Source organism: Amblyomma mixtum, chromosome 5 (assembly GCF_055824585.1).
Source record: "Amblyomma mixtum isolate Tamu chromosome 5, ASM5582458v1, whole genome shotgun sequence".
NCBI classification, from domain to species: domain Eukaryota; kingdom Metazoa; phylum Arthropoda; class Arachnida; order Ixodida; family Ixodidae; genus Amblyomma; species Amblyomma mixtum.
The window spans coordinates 105809091-105819479 of NC_143016.1; the positions used below are offsets into that span (position 1 = coordinate 105809091).

General features: G+C 50.1%; 1 protein-coding gene across 1 annotated transcript; it reads left to right on the plus strand.

The window, feature by feature from the left end:
• The first annotated feature begins 264 nt into the window (after positions 1-264).
• On the plus strand, positions 265-7427 carry LOC149343264 (uncharacterized). Its single transcript, XM_089542345.1, has 9 exons — positions 265-384; positions 470-1270; positions 1783-1895; positions 2367-2610; positions 3040-3195; positions 3281-3350; positions 5220-5266; positions 5346-5427; positions 7016-7427. Exons 1-9 carry the CDS (start codon positions 330-332, stop codon positions 7257-7259), a joined length of 1812 nt encoding a protein of 603 aa, XP_089398471.1. The 5' UTR covers positions 265-329; the 3' UTR covers positions 7260-7427.
• The last annotated feature ends 2962 nt before the right edge of the window (positions 7428-10389 follow it).

Below are 10389 nucleotides of genomic sequence, written 5' to 3' on the forward strand. Positions count from 1 at the left end.
TTTAAAAGACGCCTCCCCCCCCCCCCCCCCCAACCCCCTTTATTTCATACCATCCCACTGCGCAGTCGCGATGTTAATATACTACGATAGAAGAGTGACACAGCCGTTTCGAGCTGTTATTATAAAAGGAGCGGGAAGAAAAACGGGGAGGGGCAGTACCAAGCCTTTTTAAACTTTATCCACGAGACTTAAGCATGTGACGCTGCTGACGTCACACGCCAAGTCGCTATAAGAAGGCGGCGCCGTGTACGCTGCATGGCAGAAGAGCGACTGGCTAGGCACGCGCGCGCCAGTGTCTTACTTGTGGAACTTGCTGAGCGGACGCTGTTATGTCTTTCCTGTGTTTGAACGCGATGCTCTGGCTGCTTGTGGCTGCCTCCGCAGGTGGGCGTATTCTCCGCTACAGTGTCAGCCGCCATAGTCGTAACATTTTTTACTGTGCCATGTTCTTTCTGCTCTTTTCTTCCAGCCGTCGCTACAGGACAGAATGTTTCTGCAACAGTTCCCCCAGTTTACAACACAACGGAGACAAAATCGGAAGCGACCGCAACCGGTTTCAACGCGTCTTCGGGGGTCCCGGAGCCGTCTACGTCATTCCAAGTCATGACGGAACTGCCAGTTGAACCGACAGAACGCAAGCGAGCAGCACAGACCTCTCCAACGCCTACTGTGGGGCTTATTACTACATCGCAGCCTGAGATTACGCGGGAGCCGCAGAGACCGGCTTTCGCTGAAACGTTCGTGCTGCCAGAGGTCGACGGCCTGGTCGGAGGTGACCTCCGGTCTTCGATGATCAGCGCGACCACTCCTTTCGAAGACCGCACCACAACACCAGCTTTGAAGACCATGGTTACATCCGAAACGTTCGTCGACAGCACGACTCTCGCTGTTCACACTTCCGGTACGTCCACAAGCCGCATAGAATCAACTTCCACCGCAGATGCGTCCCCCACAGTGACGGCGACGTCAAACCCTGGCTCCGTGGCAGACGACCTCTCGTTCGTTTCTAGCCTTTTCCCGGAACTTGACCCGTTCGTCCTCGACCCCGCCACGACACCCGACGGCGTTCAGCTTCCTGCTTCAACTCCCAGCGCCGATGTTCCGGTGATGCAACCTCCCAGTGGTTACAACATGAGCAAGGAACGCTACTGCATCGCGGCCAGGTTCTGCTACAAGGAGCTTAATGAGCGCTGCGTCATGAGGCACATGAAGAGCGTCTGCGGTTGCGGCCGAGCCTTCTTCAGGAACCCGGAGACGCTCGTGTGCGAACGTAAGCGCTGTCTCTGCATCAATCGCGATGCCGCTCCTTAGCCTCGTCCATCGATTGGTTCGCCTTTCCCGAAATTCGACATTCCGTTACTTCAGGTCACCTGTAATTCCCGCTAATACTGCCATCAGCGTCTTCAAACTCACCACTGCTTGCTTTAAAAACCCGCGGTCTTTGCTTCTTTACTGCGCTTCATGCGTTCAAGCCACCTTCGCAGCAATTCAGCTCAAGCCACTTTCCTTAAACTGTTACTGCCGGCCTTGTGCTTCTCGTTGGCCTCGTTCAAACCAGTCCTGTAGCTCGCAGCTGGAGTCCGTTAGAATGAAGACTCCCACCTCAAAGCGTTTCCGTTTGGGTCCAGCTTCAATTTGCAGCCGCTGTTCTATTTACAAAATGTGCAACGCCCGTTCCCCCATCACATTAAGCTGTACGGCCCCTTACTCGTGCTACTGACCAGCGTCTCCTATTTCTCGACTGTCTTCGGCCTTGTCCCGACACCCCTCTCGCGAACGCAGGAAAGCTGCCGCTGTTGGTGTCCCTGGAGCTCCCGGAGCACTCTTACGTCCAGCAGGTCGCAGACAAGAAGTCTCTGGAATTCAAGGCGTACGAGTCTGCCGCGCAGCACCTGGTAAGGGAAGAGGCCGAGCCCTTGGCCTTCCCTCCTCTCGCCAGCTACGAGCCCGAGGACCAGGCGTTCTTGAAGTTTTACGGAACGGAATCCTCCTCCTCCAAGCAGACTGAAACAACGACCACTGTCGGTCTATCTAGCCTGGCTTCCTGATCGCAGTGTTCGACCCTGTTGCCGCGCACATGGGGCTCCTAGAGCTTGTCACCGCATACAAGAGAATAAAATGTTCTTTCTTTTACACTATCCTTCGTTTCAGTCGCCTCCTGTCCTGTTCTTGCGCGTAACTAACTTAAGATCTCTCAGCATACTTCCATTATATCCTTCCTCTCTGCTATCTCTTCCGATCTCTGCAGGCATACCCCAGCTTTCCAGTATGTTAATCGTAAATGACACAAGCCAGGCACGATCTCACTGCCGACTTTGCTGGCGGCTAACATACACAGTTGCTACATGCTTGCTGTTCTTTCGCAGATGTGGGGTTTGGTGCGGTACTCCCCGTTACTCGCGAAGGCTGTCCTAGACATCGAAGTCACTGGCTTTCGTCCTGGACTACTCGTCCGCTGTAGGCTCGTGGTGACGTCGTCTTTAGTCCACAAGTTGTCCGCTAACGTCTCCAGTGCCCTCCACAGGGAGTTTCGGGCGGCCATCGCAGACTACAAGTCGACCGGATCGTTCTTGAGAACTCGGAATATGAAGACCGTGGCAGCTGACGTAGGCAAGTATGAATCGAACGTTACAGCCTCGCTGTACGAGCATTTAGAGTTACTAGCATGTCTGGCATGCCCCGGTGGCATATAAAGAACAGCTCGTTCGCACATGCTACTCGCTCAAACTTTCGTATTGCACAATTACTGCAACTAAAACTACACTTTGACCGTACGGACGCTTATCCGAAATATTTTTCAATGGCTTTGTCGATAAGGTTTCACCAGAAAACGTACTGCTAACGAGCATGACGTAGTGGCTACTTCGGGTCATGTGGTGTAGTAGCGGATCGTTGTCATTGGTGCTTAGAGATATACGTCAGAATTATCGCTCTTCCGAAGAAAAAGTTGTTTCAGAATGTTTCGGAAGTCTTCCAGGCACAATAATGCATGAAGTTCAAATCAGCACCTCCTGTCCAAACCTGTTCCATTCACTGCAGCTGTCAACCCCTGCGATGATCGAGACTCCAATTACTGCAGCCCGTACGCCATCTGCATGTACCGGAAGCAGGACTACGGCATGAGCTGCCGCTGTCTTCCGGGATTCGAGGACGTGTCCCCCGACACGGGACACCACCCCGGCGAGCTCTGCTTCTGTGAGTGAAAAGCGAAGAAATCGAAACTTTGGGCACACCTTCCTGTCAACAAGTGACGATCACCTCTTTCTCTCTATGCATGCAGCCATATGCGAGCCCGGTCACTGCCACAACAACGGAACTTGCAAGAGCGTTGGCTTTGGAATAGAATGCGAGTGAGTATATCTCGCATCTAGAATAACAGTTGTGGTTGTATGCACTGTCCGGAACTGCTCCCCGTGCGCCGTATAGTTGGGAGCTTCGGATTCATTTTGCATTACCTATATCTCAGCAAACGTGCGCTTTTCTTGAAACTAGGCCCCGTTGAAACACGACCGCCACAACCTGAATAGAACCCGCGACCTTGACCTGAACAGCATGCCATAGCAGTTCGGCTGCCAGGAGAGCTGTTCTCTTTTGCGTTTCATTATTCAAGTTTTACTGAAGCTTCACGCTCGTGTTGCTGTGATACACCGCAGCAATTGATACACCGCAGCAATTGCAGCAATCACAGCAGCACTACCGATGACATGTTGGAACGTTTAACAACTCCATTGGCGTGAAGCGGAAATAAGAAGTAAAATAAATAGTATAAAGGGCAGAGCGGAAACGGTGAGAGCAACGGACTCTAATGGCAGGAACATGCAAGTGCTGTGTCGCGCCCCATTTACGAAACGATGGAATGTACCCGTTTGTTCCCTTGGTGCTAGTGCGTGCGAATATATGCGTGTGGAAGGTAAGAAGCTTGGCTAATTAATGTCAAGGTCCCACCACCAGCGCACATGAGTTAATCCAATGTCTGTTTAACTGAAACTTGGCAGGTCATGTATGAAATCATTGAATTTAGTGATACCGGCACTCGTAGCCAGTTGACTAAGTACACCAACCTTGAGCCTTAGTTAAGGAAGAGTAGTTTACGTGAGCTGGCGGCAGGTCACCGATGGTAGCTTGGCAAACTGAAGGTGTACTTTCCTCGGCGTACACCTTTCTTAGCCATTTTGAGAATGCCAGAATTTTTTTCTACCTTGAGTTTTTTTTTTTTTTTCAGTTAACCTTGCAGGCAGTCCACAAAAACCAGAAGAATCATCACTGACGTCCTGATTCTAGGGCACCACAGGGGAGCTATTGTTTCGCCGTTATAGCATTAATTTATGCCCATGAAACCCCAAAGGAATTGAGAAACAGGCTGCTTGCGGAAATTTCGGTAGACCTTAAAAAGCCTGTTTTGGAACACCGGTCTTGCCTTCTAGCTAGACCTCGCTTTTTTCTTTCAGTGTAATGTTTAATTCCATCGAATTTGCCAGAGCCCAGCGCAGTTCACTCTACGAAGTTCACCCGGTTTAGTGTTCAAATGCAATTTTTCTTTTTTTCTTTTTTTTTTGGGGGGGGGGGGGGGGGAGGGGTATGCAATGGTGCCTACATGGCGCTGTTAGTGATATTTAATGATCTCACGGCAAGAGCTGTTGACTGCGCCAGTATAGCTTTACTTGAGCGGAGGGAGCAACGAGAGGACTTGCTGGTATTGTCCAACTTTAATCACATTTCCAACTGGTTTAGTGCGGCTCCTACGGTCGTCGCCCACTTCTTTACGAACGCTCATAAAGTTGCGCAACCCTTATACGAATTCAGTATGTCAGGGCAGGCTCAATAAAAGCTGGCCGTGTGATGCATCTTCTTAGTGATGAAACTTTGCTTGAAGCAGGAGTACTGCTTTCGTTCATTTGACGGAAGCGAGAGAACATGTCTCTGAAAGATTTCCAGTCGTTTACATGGAGTAATAATCGCCTCGTGTGGCTGTACAATTACTTCGAGTGGTTTCTCGCAACGCTAGGCTATAAGCGGACCTGACTGAGTTACAAAATGTCGTTGTGAAATGCGGGCGCAAGAAAAGTGTGAATGGCAGTTTTCGTTCGTTGAGTGTATATAGCGCCCTCTAGTATCTCGACGATCATGTCCTCATTACATGCAAGTTGCCTGCGTATCAACGTTGACTTGGTTGTTTCAGTATCGTTTCGATAACATGTTGCTCAACTATCTTCCACCAGATGCCGCGACTGGTACGTCGGAAACAAATGCCAGTTCCAAATGAAACGTAAGTGGTCTGGTGCACCAGAGTGTGCGATTTTATATAGCGTCTCCTATAACCGTGAAACTTTTCCCTTCTCCATCAGGGATCATAATCATCGTGGTGGTCGTGGCAGCGGTGCTTCTTACAGCCGTCGGGGTCGCGTTCCACAAGTACTGGAGGAAAGGGTATGTCGTTCGATCTCTTGCTCGCGCGGAGTCTTTCATGCACCACTCTTACACCCGATGCTTCGTCTCAAATTATCCACTAGTCTTTGTCACTAAATACGGAGTAGACGAAGCGCCTTTCTCGACAGCCAAGGCAGTCTTACTTCGGGGAATGAACCAGCTGTCTAAAACGGCCGTCTCTAGACTGTTCAGAGTCCGACGTGTAATAGACAGAGCATGTTTAAATGCACGGTTGCAGTAAAATGACGTCTATCTTCTACGACCCAAGAAGAACACAGTTCAAATATGCGACGCTATGCGCGAAATGTTTGGTATATCTGGCCCGACAGGTTGTTTTGAAACGAACCGAGCCCGTTATCGCGTTCGGCATTTTGTTTCTTCCTCCGCATCATCGATGCGTGGTGCGTGTGTATAGGACACAAACGGATAAAGGTGAGTGAAAAAAGGAAGGAAGAAAGAGGCGCCGTAGTTCTCCGGAATAATTTCGACCACCTGGGGATCTTTGACGTGCACAGACATCGCACAGCACACGGGCGCAATTTCCGTTTCGCCTCCATCGAAACGCACCAAGGCGCGACGGATTACGGCCGCTTATGGGAAAACGCTGCGTATATATATAGGACGATGTGTACAGCTCCGGTGCAGAATAAAAAGCTCGTCACGTTTAAACGTCAGTGCGGTCGAGGTCACTGCTGCACAAGACTATTCGAGTGTCTCTGGTATGCATCTTACGACGTTTGCGACGTTACTTTCGGAAGTAGAGCCACCGCACTTGTAGCGCTGGGTGCTATTTCCTTGTTTTAATAGAATTAGTCGGCCACTCTAATTTTTCTTTGGCACTGCTACCTCGTTCATTCTTTCTACACACTGTTCATTACAATGTACAGTCTTTGTCAAAAGTTTCGAACCCAGGGGGTTTGCTTGTAGGCCTTGCAGTGGGCCTCCTGAAGCATTCGTAAAAGTCCTAACCATTGCCCCGCCGCGGTGGCTCAGTGGTTACGGCGCTCGGCTGCTGACCCGAAAGACGCGGGTTTGATCCCGGCCGCGGCGGCTGAATTTCGATGAAGGCGAAATTCTATAGGCCCGTGTACTGTGCGATGTCAGTGCACGTTAAAGAACCCCAGGTGGTCGAAATTTCCGGAGCCCTTCACTACAGCGTCTCTCATAGCCTGAGTTGCTTTGGGACGTTAAACCCCAATAAACCAAACCAAACCAATCCTAACCATTGGAGGAGGCAGGACCAGAATTCTTCAGGAACCTTCAGGAAATTTGGAGCCCTAGAGATGCATTACGAACCACGCAGTGTGGCTCAAAAGCAAACCTTCTGGGCTGTACCATCTGCGAAAATTCACGGGACAAAGGACCCACTACCGAAGTGTAAATGATCACCGTGACTCGGTGATCCCTGACTCGTTCATTTTGCGGTCAAACTGTCGAGCTGGAATTTCACTTTCAAGCTCCCGCCTTCAGATAAAAGCAGTCGTTTCGCCAAACGACGTATTCGACCCTAGGCGCGCCATGACAGCACTGACCCGAGAACTACTGCGACAGGTGGTACATCACCCAACCGTATCTCTGAACCTCGCAGGCGCCTCCAGCACTGCAGCAACCAGGTGTGCCGCATGCTCATCGTGGAGCCCGCCAAGAGGAGCTCGTCCAAGCGACCGCTCGACTTAAAGCAGGCTGAGAACGCAGTGTCGCCGCCCAGCACCGGAGTCCCCCGCACCCCTGCCTGCGCCTCACCCAACAGCGTCAAGAGCCTGCGTTCCGCATTCGGCAGCTGTCTCGAAGAAAACCTCTCCCACGTGACAATCTCCGTCATATCCAAGTAGACCTAAGGAAACTGTACGCCGAGCGACGCGTGTTTTTAGATTTCTCATTTTCCGTTTTAAGCGCATGCCGCGGTTTTAAGGCACTAATGTAACATCTCCTTCGAGCCCTTGCCGCCAGTGCGGAAGGTGTCTCGCCTCTTTGGTTTCTGCGCGTGTAATCGCAGCAATAAAGAAAACTGCACACAGTGCGCAGTGCTTCAGTGAAACACGTGCCACATTCCACTTCCCGTTAGCCGCGCGACACGCGTGAATGCTGGCTATGGCTTTGAACACGAAGGTACCTGCTCTTTTTGCCAGCGCTCAAGGAACTACAGAAGTTTCTTGAAAGCTCACCAACATTTGTTACTTCAGATCATGCTTTGATGTCGGTGAATATCAATCGCCTATACAAATACTTGATGTGTTGACGTTCGCATCACTAATGCCACCTAAATACGTATGTGTTCAGCTCGGCCGACGCAAGATGCTGACCTGAAACGCAGACGGCAGATAGCAGAGTATATCAAGGGCTGTAATCTTATCCCTGAGTTTTAAAAGCGAGGAGGAAAAAAAACTATCGATCGCCAGCAGTAAGACCCAGCTAAAAACAGCGTTTAGATCAAGCAGACATTGGCGGTTACATTCCAGGCTCGACAAGCGGTGCATGCTCCCTTACCCAACCACTTCATTTTGAGTGAGTGAGCATTCCGCGCTTTACAAGGCGGACCTGCACGCTGCTGCCATGCCACGTACCATCCAAAGTTTGGAATGATAGTTATGTTCATTTCGCATGGCTCTGAAAGCCTATACAAAAGAGCGGGAAAAGATACATGCGTTCTGCTGCTGGTAAAACCGAACGTTTTATGATGAAAGGCAAGCCCTAGTAATGGACACCTCCCTCCTGTAGACAGCGTGATGGTAGCGTGTGAAGCAATTGCAGCGCTCATCCACTTGCAAGCGATGAGCGAAACATTTTTTTTTTCGACCAGACTGCTTCGCTGCCTGAAAGCGCAGTTTTCCCTGACACTCGTTAAAACAAACGTCAACAGATCGCCGTTCGCTTTGTCTTATGAGTACTCAACATCTCATATGGAGAGGAAAGCGTTACATACTTGATATTCGTGTTTTAGCGTGGGCTATTACTCGTTCAATATGCCTGAAAAATTTATGTATATAAAAAGTCAAAATTCCGGTATTCCGGTACAGTATTCCGGTTCTAGGACTACCTTCAGGAGCTGGTGCGGAGAGCTCCTTCAATTTGCGCTCGAGTCCTTGGTGATGCGAACAACGCCAAAATGAAGCACCTAGAGCATCGATAGAGTGCACCTACAGAACCTACAGAGTGCGTGGGCAACTAGTGCACAGTGGTCTGCCGCCCATGACCACGTAGGAAACATCGCAACAGCCTCCTTAAAGAGACTGTATTGAACTTGAACATCGCCTCCGTTTCATCTCCAGCTCAAAAAGGGCACACCATTTTCTTACCATTATCAGAGTTGTTCATCTTGATCACGAATTAGTACGGCGCCTGTTCCGAGTACTCCTTTAGCAAGGACAGAGTGCTTGTGTTGGCGAATACGTCGAGAAAATTTCACGGTGATGAACATTTCTTGCCGGCGGTTTAAGAATCGGGCGTTTTTAGTAAACGTGCACTGAGAACTCCAAGCTGTTTCTGTTGAAGTAGAATTTTGTTTTCGGTTTTTCACAGCAGAAAACGCATTCATTGCTGAAAACTTTGGAATTACAAATCAATTTTTTTTTTCTCCCCACTTGATTCAAATTTGTGATGCTGATGAGGCGTCGAAGCTATTCCGGACTCCGTGATCTCTGGCTGGAAGCGGATGGCGATTCGGTCTCTCTCTAATAAGCGAGCTCGGTGCAGTCGAGAAAAGTCAACCGTAATTTGCCCTAAAACGAGAGCCATGGATCATTAGTGATGAAGTGCACTCCACGAATCCTGCCTGTGGCTGATGGCTGCCATTCATCTCTACGAATTGCGTGCACACATCCCTCCCCGGTGTTCTCGCCCCTTGAAATCGAAGAATGATGATGAGAACCTTCTTGACGGAACCTACTGCACAAACAGCCCATATGCATCACGAATAAAAGCCATGAGAGGGCGTCTAGATGCACACCGAAACAATTCTCACACGACAGCGTTTGAGCGGACGTTCTGAGGTAAAGCCACGCGCCTTGTCGCACTAGATCAGGATTGGTCGACAGGGTTGTGACGTCACACGTTGAGCTGTGGAATGAAAATGATTATAACCTGAGTTAAATTGTGGCTATGAGGTCGCAGCATGACTCCAATGTCAATGTGACGTGTAAGGATGTAAAGCAAATTTATTACGCTGAAAAGAAAATTAGGGTATTTAGTTGGGAATCGACCCCATGCCCCTCGAGTTGCGAGCCAGACTCGCTACCGCTAAGCCATTTTTTTTTAAATGGTCTTATCAGGCACGTTCGTTCCACCCGGTTAAGAGGAGTCCTTGTGTGTCTTTTAGTGCATCATGCGGTCTGCATGCCTCTTATGTATGATAATGCGTGTGTAATTAGAAAGAGGTACTAATTAAGAAAGAAAGTAAATAACCATTAACGCTTCCGCGCCATACACTTAGTGCGGAGCTGAAGTTTCCCCCCAATTTTGTCGCCAGCGGCAGTGCAGCGCAAATCAATCACCCGTGTACACTCGTGCCGCCCGCGTCGCCCAATCTTTGAGGCCATGCATGAGCATTATGAATGTCGCCTAACGAATATACCGCGTCGCCCAATCTTTGAGGACATGCATGAGCACTATGAATGTAGAACAACGAATGGACCGCGTCGCGGCTCTGAACCCTCCTTCCCGCCCGATCGCGGCAGCATGCAGCTGTGCGGCTTCTCAGCGGTTATGGCGCTCGGCTACTGATCCGGAGTGCCGGGTTCGAACCCGAACGCGGCGGCTTCGTTTCGATGGAAGTAAAACGCGAAAGGCTCCCGTGTGCGGCGCGATGTCAGTGCACGTTAAAGATCTCCAGGTGGTCGAAATTATTACGGAGCCCTCTACTACGGCACCTCTTTCCCTCTTTCCTCTCTCACTCCCGCCTTTCTCCCTTCCCTCACGTCCCAGTTGAGGTGTCCACCAAGAAGTGAGACAGTTACTGCGCCTTTT